Source organism: Cyprinodon tularosa, unplaced genomic scaffold, assembly GCF_016077235.1.
Source record: "Cyprinodon tularosa strain WSP-4 unplaced genomic scaffold, ASM1607723v1 ctg83, whole genome shotgun sequence".
Taxonomy (NCBI): Eukaryota; Metazoa; Chordata; class Actinopteri; order Cyprinodontiformes; family Cyprinodontidae; genus Cyprinodon; species Cyprinodon tularosa.
Window position 1 is genome coordinate 22,781 of NW_024039596.1, and position 18,094 is coordinate 40,874.

At 38.2% G+C, this 18,094-nt stretch overlaps 1 protein-coding gene across 1 annotated transcript; it reads left to right on the top strand.

Moving 5' to 3' along the window:
- Positions 1–242: 242 nt before the first annotated feature.
- Positions 243–15,617, top strand: wdr73 (WD repeat domain 73). The gene is made up of 8 exons (XM_038272419.1): positions 243–385; positions 3,467–3,534; positions 3,893–3,978; positions 4,068–4,156; positions 5,650–5,717; positions 10,740–10,901; positions 10,995–11,351; positions 15,070–15,617. The coding sequence occupies exons 1-8, from the start codon at positions 315–317 to the stop codon at positions 15,303–15,305; spliced, it is 1,137 nt and encodes a 378-aa protein (XP_038128347.1). The 5' UTR covers positions 243–314; the 3' UTR covers positions 15,306–15,617.
- The last annotated feature ends 2,477 nt before the right edge of the window (positions 15,618–18,094 follow it).

An 18,094-nucleotide genomic window follows, 5' to 3' on the forward strand; every position in this document is an offset into this window, starting at 1 on the left:
GTTAAAGAAATATAATGATTTCCTTTACATAAAATCTTTATTATTTACTGTGTCTTACAATCTAAAACCAAACAAAAAAAATACCTTGCCATAGAATTTACAAAAATTCCTCATAGTATAATTTGTATATATAAAACATTTTTTTTTTTTTTTGCTCTTAAATGTTCAGCTGGGCTGTGAACAAGTGGAAACTCCACCCCTCCACACCAGCAGGTGGCAGTGTTGTATTCCAGCCGCTGTCTGGAGCAAACGTTCAGGAAGTCGAGCAGAAAGTGGCGGAGAAAGAAAACAGCAGGAAGAGTTTTTAAAATGAGATGATGGGAGAGATGGAAGCAGCAGAGATTGATGATATTTTAGACGACTGGTTCATCGAATCTCTGAAATCGTGAGAAAACGTTGATTCTTCATTAAACCTCGTGTAATTTTGGCTCTATTAGCTGACAGGGAACGATGTATCTTCCACATTACCTTAAAGATTAAAATTGACACTCCTTTCAATTCACTCGGCTTTAAATATTAAGTTAATTCTGTGTCGATATTATCTATTGATAATATTCGGCTTTATTTTTTAAATCAAGCTTCAACCATTGTGGCTGCAATTTAAACTTTAGATGTTTAATCTGGTATACTTGCATTGAGAAGATAAATGTTCAGTGAGTTCACATTAGTTAATATTCTAAATATATATATGAGAAACTATCAGATTACTTTTCTGTCATACTTAGGAGCTTAATAACACTTTATAGAGCACTCAGTGAAATCCTTTGAAAATCCAAATTTCCAGCCAGTCGTCTTATTGGAATCCAGACCTTATTATGGAGGACCAATCCTGCCATAATTAGAAATATATACATAAATTAACAAATGTTCAATAAATAAATAAGCATACAATTAATTGCCCCCAAAAATATAATTAACAAATAAATGTAGGTAGAAATTAAATCATACAGTGAGACATAAATGTATATTTCTCTTTTAATAAGCTCCTTTATTTATTTGCCTTTGTAATAATTGCCTTTTTTTTTTTACCCTATTAATTTTTTCAATGCTAAAATTCAAAGAAAGAAAAAAATAGTCAAAAATAGTATGTGATGCACATAATTAAATAGTTAAATAAGTTATAAATAAATAAAGTTGAAGATTATAATGGACAATAAATAAATAAGGCTATTATTACAAACATTTATGTCTTATTATATAATTTAATTCCTACCTACATTTATTTCTTTATTGTATTTTTCGGGGCAATTAATTGTATACTTATTTATTTATTGAGCATTTATTTATTTCTGTAATTATTTTTAAATATGGCAGAGTTGGTCCTCCATACTTTATTACCTTTGTAACATTCGAAAAATATGGGTAATTTGATGGCAAATATTAATGTCAATGTAATAACAAGAAATGCCAACTTGATTGAATATATTAAGAAAAATTAACAAAAGTGCTTCAATAAGAAAATAATGAAAAACACTCTGAGTGAAAGAAACACTTTTTTTTTTTTTGGTACAACATAACCTTAGAGGCATTATTGCTGATAATAGCAATTACATTTTTTATTTTATATACCTGAATATAATTGTTTACAAGGTTTATAATTTTTTTTTGCTTTACTTTTTAACTTTTCACAAGATACAGATCTTGTGCTTCTAGACCTCACTGAGGGACGGAGGGGACTCCATTTGTTCGGGGTATGAAAGTGATCACAAATGGTAACCATCTGGGAGCCGGAATTTTGACACCATGATTTAAAGCTTTCAGAAAAGCTGTAATACTATTTGAATCTATTTGAGCACAAAAAGCATAATGCATTATTTAATTGAATAAATAAAAATGAAGCCAGAGCAAAGACGCTCTGTAAAAATCAAATATAACCCATAATTCAATAGCTTTTGGTACAAAAAGGAAAAAAATAATCAGATTCTCAGAAGGAATATTGAGCCATTTCTTTTACAGTCATGAAATTTGCGGATACTGATTTATAAAAAAAGGTTTTTTCTTCTTTTTTTTTTTTTTTTTACATTTCAGTTGCAGCTTTGTAATCAGGTTAAAGTTGGGACTTTGACTAGGCCATTGCAGCCCGAAAGTGTTAAAGCTTCTGCTGTGTTATAGCCCTAATAATTGACCCCAGGAAACGTTGCTGTAGAGAAAAGTTTGTGATCAATTCAATGACTGCAAGGTGATCAGGTCCATTGGTTGCATAACCTAAACCATCACTCCTCCACTACTGTGCCAAATGGCAGGAAGGCTGATACCTTGTTACTTTTCATTAGCAAAGATGTCAGTTATTCTTCATCCTGGCAAACAAGCCAAGCTTTCGTGTTATTTTCAGAGAGGAGAAGCTTTTTCCTTTACTTTTTCCAAAACAAGGCAAACGTGTTCAGTCTTTTTCCTAATCTTTACCTGGTAACATGTTTTGCTCTTTGAGGGTTTCTTTCTTTTCTCAGAGCAATCCCTACTGGGATCATTGTCAGGTGTCTGAAATGTTTTCTTCTCTTAGAATGTTTTTCTGTCTGCGAGATGATTTCCTACAGATTGATGGGAAAATTACCCTTTGGGATCAATGCATAACAGCAATTGTTTCTGTGTATGGGTGTTAACACATACCTGTGTGCTCCAGACCAACAAACAGCCCAAAATATTTTTTTTTATTATTTTGTTATGGAGATTTTAACACCTTTGATCAGTGAATTTAGTGGTTTTATTTCTTTGTTGCAGCTTCTGGTTCGAGATTTTCTGACAAAACGTTTTAGTTTCCAGCTATTGCAGCTTTGAGTGCTGACTGATACTGATATAGACCTGATCGAGGAACAATAGTCATCAACTGACCCATTTATTATAAAGCTATTGGTCACAGAAACCTTAAGCAGAAGCTGATAGAAGCAGAGTGTTTTTGTCTGTTTGCTAATTTGCATATTTTAGATGCAGGCTGATATATTCTGATATTCTTTTTCTGGCTGATATCGGAATGATTTTAAATATCGGACCAGGATATCCCTACTTCTGGTTGCTACCTGTGAAAGCAACAGAGAAACATAGTTTTTTTTTTTATAAATACAATCATACAGGCTTCATTCCTGGTTAATAAGCTATTTTCTACAGTTTAGATTCTAGCAAAATATGCATCTATGCATTGTTTGCATTTTGTTAGAAACGTTAGAAAGAATATTACCGGTATTTTCATCTGTACCCGTTCTTTTTAGGAAACTTAAATGAGTTTAACATAAATTATAAAATGAGGATACACTTTTTTTTCCCTATTTAAATCTCTCATTCATTTATAAACTTCTGCTCTGTTTGCTGCACAGATGCAGTCAGTTAGATTCAGTCAGCCGACCAGAATGATGTAGCGTCATTGTTTTCTAAAGTTATAGCTCTTTGGTATTTTTCTTTTGGAAACTTTGGGAACGTCTGCTTCCTTGTTTCTATGGTAATCTATGGGAACTTGACTGTTTGATTCCTACAGATACAAAGATCTTCATGTGTATCAGCTGGAACATCCCACCGGTGTCATCGAGTGGACGTCCGGAAAGAGTGAGTGGATTTAGATACGGTGGTAATGATATTCACTGCTTCATTGACTGGTTAGAGCTTAATGTGAAACAGTCTTCATGCAGAAAGAGTCGAACCATGAAGGTGGTTGATCTCATTGATTGAATCAATAGATTTATAAATGATTCCTTTATGATGTATCGACAGGTTCCTGCTTTTTATGTTTTTTTCCTGTTAACAGACGACTAATATGAGGCATAAGAAAAAGGATGCAAGCCACACTTTTCAAATTTGCTTTTCTAAAAATGTTAGTCTATCCTTTATTTTTTCTTTCTCTTCCTAAAAAGCCAAACGGAGTAAGTATTTCTGTATTTGACGTCTTAGTTTCTTCTGTTTTCAGCCGTCTGCGTTGCCGGATACGACTCGTCTAAAAATGAAATCCTGGAACTCTGTTTGCCGTTGAAACTTTTGGCAGATGAAAAGAAGGTGGGGAGCAAAGATACTGAAACTGTCTTTGATGTTATGAAACGGCTCTCCAGATAGATCTAAGCTTCGGCGTGGCGTGTTGTGTTCAGGGTCTCTGTGCAGAGAGGGACTTCAAAGTTGTCCATGGTGGTTTCTCAGAAGGGCCCATTCGCTGCCTCAGACACGTCCCAGGAACCCGGTGAGTTGTGACACCTGCGGCGTAAAGAGCCCAATCTGCTGAGCCGGACCGCGTTCTTTGTTCTGTCTGAGTCTCTGATGTGCCTCCCCTGGAGGAAGACGCCTTCAAAGCTCCTGGGATTTTCTTTGAAGCAAAAGTAAATTGATTAATCCTGAGGAACAAAGACATTATTAAGTAGAAATCAAATCCAAACAGAAGCAGAAATATGAACAAACCATGAAAGAAACTTTTAATATTTCTTTAGACAGTTTGTTTTATACTTATTGTAAAGTTGGGATAAATAAACATTTATATCTCATGATAAACACTTCTACCTCCTGCTTATTTTTAAAGCTCTGTTCTCATATGGAGATGCATCTATTATAGATCAGGGGTCTCCAACCACAGCTGGCTCTTTAGACACCCTCCACTGTGACTCTTAATTTGGCTTCATCTCAAGTTTTTACAATAATTCTGATCCTCAATGGGAACAATGTTAAAAACAACAGACAAAGCCAGAAATCTTGGTGTAGTCATGGACTCTGACCTGAATTTTAACAGCCACATTAAGACAATTACAAAGTCAGCCTATTATCACCTTAAGAATATATCAAGGGTTAAAGGACTTATGTGTCAACAGGACTTGGAAAAACTTGTCCATGCTTTCATCTTCAGTAGACTTGACTACTGTAACGGGGTCTTTACAGGTCTCCCAAAAAAAAATCTATCAGACAGCTACAGCTGATTCAGAATGCTGCTGCTCGAGTCCTCACTAAGACCAAGAGACTAGATCACATCACTCCAGTTCTGAAGTCCTTACATTGGCTTCCTGTGTCTCAAAGAATTGATTTCAAAGTACTTTTGCTAGTTTATAAATCACTAAACGGTTTACATTTCTGACCTGCTAGTACACTATGACCCCCCCAGACCTCTAAGGTCATCTTGGACAGGTCTACTTTCTGTTCCTAGGGTCAGAACTAAACAGGGGGAAGCAGCTTTCAGTTTCTATGGTCCTCACATCTGGAATAAACTCCCAGAAACCTGCAGGTCCGCTGTTACTCTCAGTTCTTTTAAATCAGTGCTGAAGACCTTTCTTTTTGATGTTGCCTTTCTCTAAATGGCGTTCATTTCTTTTCTGTTTAATCTTTTATACTGCACTGTCATTTTTATTCTTGTGTTTCTTGTGTGTTCTGTTTCTGCTATGCTTATTTATTTTTTTAACTGATTTTATATAAAGCACTTTGAATTGCCCTGTTGCTGAAATGTGCTATACAAATAAAGCTGCCTTGCCTTGCCTTACGTTAGCATCTCACTTATATGAGCTGATCTAAATAAATTTGTGAAAATCTAAATCCAGCCATGCAGCTGTAAATTTTTAAGTTTTAAACATCCTAAAGATAGAAAGAAAAAACAATTTGAAGAGCCAGAACCGCTTTGCTTTGAAGTTTTCCTCTTTACTCCAGAGGAGTTCTGTAGATGACCCCATGATTTAAATGACCCTGATGCTCCATCAGGTACATGGTGACCAACGACGGGCAGAGCTCTGACCTGCAGCTCTGGGACCTGGGAGGAGACGACAGTGGTGAGTTAAATATAATGTCCTCACTGATGCAGCTTGAATAAAACAAATTAGTTTAATCATCTTCAGGAATTTTAATGTACCGGTACATGTTTTAGATTATTTAGTCTTATTCATCACAGGAATGTTTTTTTTTGTCTTTGATGCACTGAAAAGTAGTTCTGTTTCATCAGACAGGGATGTTGAACAGATTTTATTACAAGAAATCGCTTCTTTAATGTATATCTGTACAAGATAAGGCCACAGAAAGCAGTTTAAAGGGACACTCGTTAACTTTCACCCACTAGGGGCGCTAGAGCTGTAACTAACAAGTTTAAAGAGGCAGTTTTCTAATGATGCTGCCACCTGTGGCCAAAACACAGAACTGCAGCACTCTTCTGCTCGATCTCAATCCAGTAACGAAACATTGAGAAATATCTTAATCAAGAAATTTGTTGAGGGTAAAAAAAAACAAAATTTGAAAATAAGGTCATTTGTAAAATCCAGGCTCAAAAAGAAATCTGAAAAAAATAAAATAAATAAATGTAAAGTTTGAAAAAGTGAAATATTAAATAGGTAATGAAAAAATATCCCAGATAAAAAGCATAGTTAACCTGTTTTGATTAAGAAGTGGTTTCCAAAGTTCCGGATTATATTTTATTTTCATTTCTATTTACAAAACATACGGAGCCCCTAAAGGGACATGGAGGAAAAAAATAAACTTTTGTGAGATCCCACATTACTTTTGCGACATCTCGCAAAAAATAAGCTTTTGCGAGATCCCGCAATACTTTTGCGATATCTCGCAAAACGTTTTGCCATGTCAGCTAACCGGAAATAAAACAGACACACAACAGTGGAGGTGCAAAGCGTACTACTATGGGAGGATAATACGCCCATGTGTCAGATACAACCATGGAGGATGATTTGGAGTGGTTCTTAATTTCTAGAGAAGTCCCAAAACACGACATTACATGAATGAAGAGAGACAAGGTCAGTATGCAATGCTATGGAGCCCCTAAAAGGACATGGAGGGAAATAAAAAAACTTTTGCGAGATCTTTCCAAAAGTAAACTTTTGCGAGATTTCGCGAAACTATTGCGGGATCTCGCTAAAGTTCTTTTTTTCCCCTCCATGTCCCTTTAGGGGCTCCGTACAAACTTGTTATTTGGGTGTAAAAATAACAGAACAAGCTTCATTATTTTCCCAGGAACCTTCTATCAGCACCATCCATCCATCCATCCATCCATCCATCCATCCATCCATCCATCCATCCATCCATCCATCCATCCATCCAGTTTCACACTTATCCCAAGTGGGGTCACGAGGGGTGCTGGTGCCTATCTCCAGCTGTCTACGGTTGTCTAAACAGGTCTAAACAGGTCGCCAGTCTATTGCAGCGCAACAAAGACAACCATTCACGCACACACTCACACCTAAGGAGAATTTAGAAAAGCCAATTAACATAACAGTCACGTTTTTGGACCGTGGGAGGAAGCTGGAGTACCCGGAGAGAACATGCAAACTCCATGCAGAAATCCCGGGTCGGGATTTGAACCCGGAACATCTTGCTGCGTTACTTAGCAGCCCTACTGGCAGTACTGAACTGTCAAAATGAACCAGTCTCCCTCCGTGTTTTGAAACTCTGATATCAGACTACTATGGAGCTCCAGACCGAGCAGTCATGGAGTTCTTTAAAAGGACAAGGCTGCATTCACCCTGTTAGATTTAATCCTACATCAGAAAACCAAAAATATGACCGATCAGGTTAGGGTCAAACAAGTGTTAGCTTGGTTAGCGCTGTAGAGGAGCACATGACTCACATGACTCATTCACATAAGGTGGGTTTTTCAGAAGGTCAGGGGGCCTAGATACACAAAAAGAACCAAAGTATGACCTGAAAAGTCATTTAATTTATTTCAGATTAATGTAATACTTGGTTAAAAAGTTACACAGTGCGTCTGGAAATAAAACAGATTAGATGTAAAAAAGACTCTGAAGGGAAATTCTGCTCTTTGTTAGAAGAAAAATCCTTGTGAATAAATCCCAGCAGGTCGATGGACTGTATCCGGATCAAATTAATTTAACCTGGTAGAAATTTTTAATTGAAAACCTTATCGTCATTTAAAACCCTGAAACCATCACGGTCACATTGATGATTTATTAAATATTTGTGACATTCAGGCAGAGTTATAAGGTGAAAATATTCAACAGTTTAAAAGCTCCGGTGCCACCAGGTGTCCTTGCTTTTTATAGAGACAAAAAACTAACTTTAATCCTCATCTTCATGAAGGTCCAGGTTTCCTGTAAAGATGTCAGCCTCAGTGTGATGAATGGAGCTGGGAATTGATAAGATTTTCACGATTTTGAATCCCTTATCGATTCTGTGAAACCATTTGATTCGTTATTGATTCTTGTCACAGTCATCTAAATCTCATGGGGAAGGGGTAGCAGATTTTACCCCATTTACACTACCCTTGAAAAACCGTGCCGAGACCGGTCCGAGCTCAGTAACTGAGATAACTTATTGTGTGTAAATGGAAAGCAAACTGAACTGAACCGAGCTAGACACAACAGAACCGAGCTAACTGCAGACCAGTTCCAGAGGTGGGTTCGGCTCGGTTTTTCCCTGGCTCGGTTTTCTGATAACAAGAGCGCATGAGCAGAACGCGTCATCTCCGTCTGACTGCACATCCCGATTCACACTCCATTCCAGTAGGTGGCGGTAATGCCCCGCCAGAAAGAGAAGAAGAAGAACAACTTCTTCGTCAACCGTAAACAACAATCTAAATCTTCTCCACGCAATATTTTAAATAATGGCATTTTAAATAATAACAATGAAGTACAAAAATAATAATCAAGCATAACTTTCTGAATATGACGGGCACCGCCATTTTGATTTGCTTGATTCCTTCCTTCTTCGTCTTCTTCTTCTTGTGTTTTATGGCGGTTGGCAAACAACTTTTGGTGCATTACTGCCACCAACTGCTTGATTTCCTCCTTCAATACTGGCAGTAATACCGCAGATCGTCACTAGGAGGCGAGGAGTCGAGGAACCGAGATAGCGTGATGTGTAAACGGTCGTCAGAACCGAGCTCGGCCTGGTTAACTGATCCGAGCTCGGACCGGTCTCGTCATGGATCGGTTGTTCAAGGGTAGTGTAAATGGGGCTTTAATCTGGTTGCTTTAAAATGGAAGACACCACTCAGACCAGGAATCAGGATCCGCATTTTTATTTCACCACAGTGCACAGGGGACAGTGCTCTCTCAGTCTCCAGTGCAAAAGCTTGCAGAGTTTTGCCCAGCAGATAGAGCCACGCCACTATCACGTTGTTGTGTACCAGTAATTAAAGTCCACCCCCCCCACCACCACCACCCCCGCTACAACAGGTGACACAGAACAAGAAAACAAAAAATTCAATTTAACGCTGATTTAACATGGAAAATATTACTCACAGGTTTTGAGAATGTTCACCAAAATGAAAAAATTAGAAATAAAATAATTTTTAATATGCAATATATTGGCACAGCTACAAAGGCATCCGTTTAATGAAAAAGTATTACTGTACAAATTCAGGAAATAAACTCATCTCCCCCTGATTTAAATAAAGGAGCGTCACCTTTCTCTTGCTCCCTGAACTGCGGAGCAACTTCGTAGCATGTTTCGTTACATCCATTGCAAGAGCTAGAATCATGTAAGAATTCCAGCAACCTGTAGTTCTAATTAAACTTGCTAGCAATGAAGGGCAGGATTAACGAGAAAGGCTCACTCCCTTAATAGCCCCAAAGAGAGCTAGGAAATTGGTTTATTTCCAGAAATGGCATAAGATTTACCAGGAACCACATTAAGCACAGCCAGTGATGTAAAACTAGCTACTTGCCACCAGAGTTGCCTTCCATGCTGGTCGTAACTTTAGCTTCTGTCCGGAAGCATCAAAAACACGGCATTCGTTAAAATGTATGCCATGTTGTGTGCGCAGCTGTTTCTACATGTTGGATGTATTTCCTCCTGCGGATGTAATTGCCACTTTGCAATGACTGCAAAGTGCGTTGTTGCCATCTTTCTCTTCCTTAAAATGAAGCCAAACTTTCAATTGCTTTACCCGACTTACGCCTGGTCATGTCGTACTTGCTTACTGAATGCCGTGTGCGTAACTTGCGTAAAAAATGTGACGCAAGTCATGCTGCCCAGAGCTAGGCTCTTGTGCTGCCTGGAATTGCTAAAAGAATCGTTAAGCTAGCTGCCAAACGATGCCATTGAATTGGAACACACGGAACCGGTTCTGAACAGGAATTGGTTTTCGATTCCAATCCCTAGTGACCCTACCCTCACAGTTGGTCCTACAGATCTTCATACTTCAACAACCTTTCATATTTACTGTTATTTTAGGGATCATTTTCTGTAGAATAAAGGCTGGTTCATACTCAACAACCACGTCGTCTGCACTACACTATGCGTATTTCTTGTTTGGTACATCACCGTCTTGTTTTGTTTGTATGACCACCATTGTGGAAAACGACTCGTGAAGATGGACCAGCTAGAAGAGCGAGGTGCAAGAGAACGCTGGGAACCTTTTTCCACCCGGATCCCCGCTCTTTCGCCCTCATGTCCCTCCGTTGTTGCACAAACTTGCCCCCACTCCCTCACCGCCTTGGCCATATCTGTCCCACAGCTAGTTCCTGATTGTCCCTCTTGGGTTGTGGCGGGGAATAACATAGAGCAGACCACGCTTTAAATTTGGGCATAAATCAAAAATATCTGCGACATACTGCTGCAGGAGTATAACCAGCCCTGAATGTTTCACCTATACTTTACACACCAATGCTGCAAATTAAAACCTGTTTGTCTTGATGCACTGCATCCTTCTGTAGAGGAAATCTAACACAGAATGCTGCTGATTTTGGGAGGATTTGGTTAAAAATAATTAGCAATCAGAACCAAATCAGAGTAATTCACCCTCAAGTACCTCAACAATGCTAACGTGTCAGTTTCATATTCATTAAAGTAGAATCTGGGTGTGAATCCTGTTAAATGTTCTATTCCAGATGTGATCAGGAGAACAGGAAGCATCCAGGGGTCCAGTGTTTCCCAAACCGGCAGCAGGATTGCAGCTCCACTCTCAGCAATACCTCAAGTCCTTCATGGGGCTCAGAGCAGCAGCGTACAGCTGACCCATCTGAGTTCAGGACAGACGCTCTATAAACTGGGTAAGCTGCAGATTCTCTACAGTCAGCTGCTGCTTGGGAACCTTCAGCTTCTGGGGTCTTTAATTAGGTTTTCTTCTGTCACTTTTCCAACAGAGACCGACTCGACAGAACCTCTGAGTGCCTTAAAGTTTGTGGGAGACACCGTCTTCCTCGCCAGCTGCTGTAACGGGAGCGTTTACATGGCAGACACTCGGACGTCCGCTGCTCCTCAGGTTTCAGCTCCACCTTCAGGTGAATCGCTGCAGTGGTGGACGGACGCCTCTGCCGCTCCGCAGTCCTGCTGTAAGGTCCTCAGGCTTTCCTCCTCGGGTCAGGCGGTCGTTTCAGACCTGAGGAACCTGGAAGAACCTGTGTGTACGGCCCGCCTGGACATCCAGATGGCTCCATGCAGACCATGTGATGTCACCGTGTGGTGGGCTCCGGTGCTGGACGGGTGCTTCTCGGTCTCAGGTCAGTTTCTTCACACATTGTAAATGCTCTGAAATTTACCATCAACTGGAGTGTTCTGGTTGGGCTAATTAAATTTTTCTGGTTTGGAAATTTTCATTTCATCTAATCAGTTTTTCCACATTTGGAGATCTTGGGGAAGCATGATTAAACAAACTTAAAACAGACGGAGGTTTTAGTTAATCCCTCAAAATTTGAAGGTAAAATACCTGCAATGACTTTAACTTTTCATTCATATTGGAATGGGATTTTTTCCCTCATAAAAATAATTTTTACTTGCGTCATTCATGGATGATTCGGCATTAAAGAAATCTGCTTTCTGATTCAGGTTTTAAAAAAAAAGATTTTTATTCAGAAAAATTAGGAGGAAAAAGCTTGAAATGCAGGTGATATTTAGTCTAATAGCATCTCTGATGTATATTTCTAATGTCACCATGACTTAAGGGATTGAATCATGAAGAACAAGTTTAAATAATGCATCAGAATCAACTTAGTTTTCCGTCTATTATAAAAAGGATGAATTTCTGCTCACTGTGACATTTAACTAAACTCATCTAGAAACACATTTGTTCTGTTCTGGGTTCATGTTAGAACTTTTAAATGAAATTTGGGTTTTAAAGGAGATAGCTACAAGTTTAACTCTTCCAGGCGTGGAAGTCGCACATTTACTCTACCCTGCTCTTGTACTGTTTAAAAGTCAGTTTCGAGGTCCGGTAACCAAAGTTTAGCATTAGCTAACATTTGATTTATTTGTTCAGAAAGAGACAACTTCCTAATGTCTGCTGAGCTCCTTTTCTTTTTTAAGTCGGTGCCAACACTCCTTCGTTTTCTTTGGCTTTTTTTGGGCCTTTAATCTGAATACTGTTAACCTCTTAAGCCAGATTAATAAAATGTAGCCCTCAAATTAGGTTCTACACAGTATTTAATTAATTCATTATATACGAAATCATGAATGTTGTTGAAATCTGGCTTATGATCACAGATGGTAGATATATCCTATTTTATTACTATGTTTTTGTTTAGGACCTCTTCTCCTTTCAGTCAGGTCAGCCTCCTGCTGTAATAAGAACAATGTACAGCTGCTGTGGAAGGTCTGAGTAAAACAGGTTTCCTTCTAGAAAATTAATGGTTATATTTCAGTTTGTATGTAGTCAACTCAGCGAGTATTTTTATAACTAAAGTTGAGCTCTTCTTTTGGAAAACAGGAACCTCTTGATGTTGGTTTTTATTTTCAGAGAGTCCAGAATCACTTTATTATTAATTTCTCTGACAGTCTTCATTTTTGCAGCCAATTAGGAGCCAAATTAGGCCCTTAAAGGGACATTTGGCAGAACCGTCTCGGCTGATTGGAGTAACTTTCTTTTACTTTCATTCTTGTGAAACATGATTGTTTTACAGCATTTTTCACTGCTTGAACTTTGTTCCTCTTTAAAATAGATTATGGTGACCTTTTTTTTTTTTTTTTATAAGAATGCTGCTGCTTCATGTGTTCAGATGTTGGACTCTGTTTACCATGCTTCATTAAGATTCATCATAAACTGTAGAGCCATGACATCACTGTCACCTGTACTCTCAGGTGGGATGGCCCCCTATGGCAAGCCTTTTTAACATTAATTCGGTTTTGTCTGACCATCCATAATTACGTTCCAGATATCTTAAAATACATTTTGACTAGACAAAACCACATTTTGCCTAGTAAAAATTCCTTTCAAGATATCTCAAATTACGACACCGGATTTATCATTTAAAGCGTAACACACTGATTTGACTTTTCCTCCTTTGGATTAAACTGACAGTAAGGAATTTTTTTAGGAATGATCCTTCTGGAAGCCCATTAAAAAGATCATTACACATTTTGACTAGTCAGAATGTCCATTTAAGATATCTTTAATGGAAAAGCTAAATAATTAAAGATATCTTTAATTCATTTAGAGATATCTTAAAAGGAATTTCGAATAGTCAAAATTACAATTCAAGATATCTTTAAATTTGTTTTGTCTAGTCATTATTTGCTTTTAAGATATCTATAATTGAGTTTTTACTAGTGAAAACTGCATATCTCCTATCCTAAAATACATTTAAGATATCATGAATTATGGTGGCATTTGAGATGTCTTTAAAGCTGAAGTCTGTAAGTTTTTAAAAATCACTTTTTTGTCATATACGCTAAAACTGTCCCTATGCCCAGACAGCAGTTCATGTGATATGTAACCTGCGAAAAAAAACTGCTTCAATTGGTCCCGCCTACGGCCTGTATTTCAATCTGGAAAGAATAATTCGGGACGAGTCAAAACAACCAATCACAGCCGGAGGAGCGTCTGATGGAGTGTCAATCACAGCTCACACACGCTAAATCCCGCCCCCGCTCCTGGTCGCATGCGGTAGCCGCGCAGATGCTGTGAGAGGGGTGGAGCTTGGAGGTGGGGCATGAGTGAAGCAGAGAGGGTGGGGGAGTGGCGTGAAACCTGTTTTTCTTCAAATTTTCAGTCGAAGTCTGCTCTCTTCTCAATGTTACAGACTGCAGCTTTAAGTAGAATTATGACTAAATCGAGATATCTTGAAATTACTTTATGACTAGTCTTAATTTAATCGTAGATATCTGAAATTTGTATTAGAGATAGTCAGTCATTCATTCTAGATATCTCATATCTAGATGTTAATGGTAAATCTGACGTCATTTCGACTAGTCAGAATGTCATTAGAGATATCTTAAATCGCTAAAATGTCTAGTCATAAAACAATTTCAGATATCTTGAATGTAAAGCCGGTACAACCGAATGTATGTTAAAACGGCTTGCCATAGGGCTTCCCTCTACACTTTTATTTACAAGGCCTTTCTTGGATTACTGCCTTGTTACATTTATACCTTACTTAGACAGAAAAGCATGGCTTCTTATGCCTTGAGATCCAACGTTGCTCACTGTTCCTTTTTCCCGCACAAAATTAGGGAAGAAAGCCTTTAGCTACGCAGCTTCTTGTGGGGGGAATTTTTTATTTTTTTTTACAAAGAAAGTACTAGAAGTTTACTGAGTTTTTATCTTTAAATGCTTTTAAGTTGAAAGTGAAAGAATTTGAAGCAGCCTCAATGATCTGTAATTGTTTTACTTGATATGTTTTTTTTTATGTACCTGTCATTTAATTTAATGTATCTCTGTTTATTATGTAACTTTGCTGCATCTTGACCAGGACTCCCATGAAAAAGAGGTTTTTAAACTCAGTGGGATTTATTTTTCCTGGTTAAATAAAAGTTAAATTAGAAAAAAAATTAAGAAAACCTCCCACAGGTTTTTAGATGCAGTATGACTAATTTGTCATTTTTGTTATAAAACTGAAGAGAAACGAGAAATAAAAAAAATCGCTAAATCGGATTTATAATCCATATCACTCGACTTTTAGCGCTATGTTCTGCAGTCCTTTGATGTGGATGTCGGCATCATAAGCAGAAGTAAATATAATATAATAAATAGTATACTATTTTCCCCCCAGTTAATACTTTTATTCTGCACCACTTTAGTTGTTCTGTGGATTAATTCTCTCTTTAAAATCAATCGTTTAATTTAAAAACTAGTAGCTAGAAAACTGCTTGGTGTTCAGTTTCAGAGTCTTTAACAAAAAAGAAGCTGTTGGAGTTTTTTCTGATGCTTTAGTTTCACTAAACAGCCAGAAGTCTTAGAGTTATGTAGAAACTCCTCTGATGAGAATTTCTCACCTGCCTCTCCAGGTTTCAGCGGACTCATTCAGATCTACGACACCCGTGGATGGAGGACGGAGCTGCAGGACGCTCAGCCACTGTTTCAGCACAGCGGTCACGCCCTTTCTTCGCCACACGCCGCCGACTCCGTCCCCACCTTCATCACCTCCCACGCCTGGCATCCTGAGCGTCCCAGGACTCTGCTGTCTGCAGCTTCAGACGGGTCGGTCCACGTCTGGGACTGGGTGGAACCACAAAGAGACTAGAAGCATCAGAGAGTAATGCATATGTTTGCCGTAGGTTTTATTCAGTCAGTGCAGAGGAACGAATCCCGGACTGATTGATTTTTGATGGTTTAACTCCAGAACTGCCTATTTCCTCAGTCTGTGATGAGTTCATATGAAAAACAGAAAACGTGAGCAATCTTTGCTGCTGTAAATTGAAAATAGATTGTTTGAAATGACGGCTGTTCCTTTTAACTCTTAATTTAAATCCAGTTTGAGGCGTTGATGGGACATGTTTATGCTGCAGCTTTTATTTCTGTTTCAATTTGGTTTCTAAAAGGTTTCCGTCTCATTTCCCTTTTTTAGACAATTATTTCTCTGTGTATATTTTAGCCTAAATTTGCCCCATCTATCCTGTTTCAGTTGGCCCTTTTCTGAAATTTATTAAAATACATTTCAACCTGAAACAAAAACTTAAAAGTTTATGATGAATTTGGCTGCAGTCAAGTTTTCTCAGAAAAATGGGAATACAGTAAAATACTTTAATTTCAGAAACTTCATTGCACAGGATCTGCACCCAGTAGACGTTCAGAGCTCTGCTTACTTATTCTCCCCTCTTTAATATTTCTGGATACGAGTTTTGCTGTTCAGTTGAACCCTTATTATAAATTTTGGATGAGATTCCAGCCTGTTGAGGTTTAAAAAAAGAGAAATTTAAACTTTATTTTACTTTTACTGACTATTTCTTGTATGCTCAGAGGCTGATAGAACATTACTCACCTCTGTTGACTGTGCAGGTCACAGTGAGGCTGATCAAAACTAGCAGCGCAGCTCTGATGTTATTCTCTTAAAGGTTTATATGGAGGACACCAGCTGGAAATGTGGAAGAAATGCAGCATAAAGCAGTTTGCTCCCTAGAGAAATTTACCGTTTACTCTTTAAAGGTAAGGGATAGGAGCTACAGGATAGGAGCTACAATTTCATGGACTCGGATTGAGCCGAAGATTAGAGGTGAGTATTGGCAAAGAAGTCATGATTCGATTTGAATCACGATTCACATGCCACGATGCGATTCTATCACGATGCATCATGATACTTGAAATATTGCGATGCATCGCGATATTTCCACTGAACACTGCAAGAAAAAGATCCAGCCCTTACTAGTGGCTGACTGGCTGCTTATGATCTGGATAGTGTCTTCAATGGATACATAACTGAAAGCAACTGAATTCATACATAGATGTATTTATTGAAACGACTTTTGGAGGTGTTGCCATGAAAACAAATCCTGGACAGAAATATTACTATTACTGGCGTGGACACACTGACAAAAAGATCTTGGGATTCATTAAATTTAAAATAACAAAATAAGGATAATCAGTATGTTTACATGGCCTCAGTGGTCTTTTAAACCAATGAAATGAAAACATTCAAATGTACATTTAACCTTTTGCAAATGACGTGCATCATATCAATTTAGTTTTTACCTTCTTTGTTTTTAAAGCCAAAATGCATCCAAGCATCTGACTTGAAATGTGATGGAGTCGGGGGGCGAATTTTCATAGTGTCCTCCATGTTTTATTTCATATGACTCGTCGCAGTATCCCACGGCCGGAAATGCTTGTGACACAAGGCAGCGGGCGTCAACACATCCGCAGCGACAGCTGCTGGACTGGAAGTTGTATTCCACTTGGTTTGGCTGATGTGCGCCAACCATTCATGTATTTTATTTAGTGTTGCACCGATACCGATACCAGTATCGGACGGGCCCTGATACTGCCCTAAAATGGTGGTATCGGTATCGGCGAGTACCAACAAATAGGGCACCGATACCATTTTGAGAGCCATAAGGTTATTCAACTATTGTCACCCACTCCAGGTAGGCAATAAAAAGTTCTACTGGATTCACTTTGTATTAGATTTTTTCCTGCTGCACAAAGGTAGGCAGCAGCTTGACAAAGCCATGATGGCAATTATTTTACATTATTTTGGTATCGGTATCGGCCGATACTGCACAGCCAGGTATCGGTATCGGGGCCAAAAAATGGCATCGGCGCAACACTAATTTTATTTGTTCGTTTTTTTTATTCATATAATCGATTCTTGCCTTCAAGAATCAATGCAGTAGATCACAAAAATTAGAATCGTGATGCATCGTTATGACGATTATTTTGCACACCCTTACCGAAGATAGGGTTAAACTCTTTTCAAAGGTTAAAGGTTACGTTTAAATAGGGTTAGAGACCTAATTTCTTCAGCCCCCCATGTCCTTATTTCAAATAGATTAAAACGACTAATCAGTAATTATCAATAGACTGATATGACAGGATTATGTTTTGATGCATCTTTCGGCTCCACTGCACTTCGCTAATTTGGGCTTCGACTGGTCCATTTGATTGCTTAGTCTATGGTAGCTCTAGCTATATGTTTATCTTCATCTTTTCCTTTTGCTCAACAGAGATAGATTGATGCAAGGATAGACTAAATAACCTACTACTCGCATAACATTTTATTTTGTTTTATTTATTACATTATGTGTTATTTCCTTTGCAGCTTTCCATCCTCTGTGAGTAATGAGAGAGTTCACTGAAGGTACAGTTTTCAGTCTATTTTTTTTTTAAAGCTGCTCTTAGCCTGATGCAACTAGCCTGGAAATATATATTTTAAACATTCGATGTAGAGAAACCCCCAGAGATTTGGCTTTAATCATGCTGAGAGCTTTCAGCTTTATTCAAATATTTCCTTTAAACGCCAGACCTGCTGAACATTCTCATTCTATTGCTTATTCTGCATGATGTTCTGAGAGCTTTAATGAGATGATCGCCAACATT

Excerpts from the sequence above, each read along its gene's own strand:
- wdr73 (XM_038272419.1), top strand. The coding sequence starts at position 315 with ATGATGGGAGAGATGGAAGCAGCAGAGATTGATGATATTTTAGACGAC. Across the intron at positions 3,979-4,067 it reads TTTTGGCAGATGAAAAGAAG|GGTCTCTGTGCAGAGAGGGA; the intron begins GTGGGGAGCAAA and ends TGTTGTGTTCAG. Across the intron at positions 10,902-10,994 it reads ACAGACGCTCTATAAACTGG|AGACCGACTCGACAGAACCT; the intron begins GTAAGCTGCAGA and ends CTTTTCCAACAG.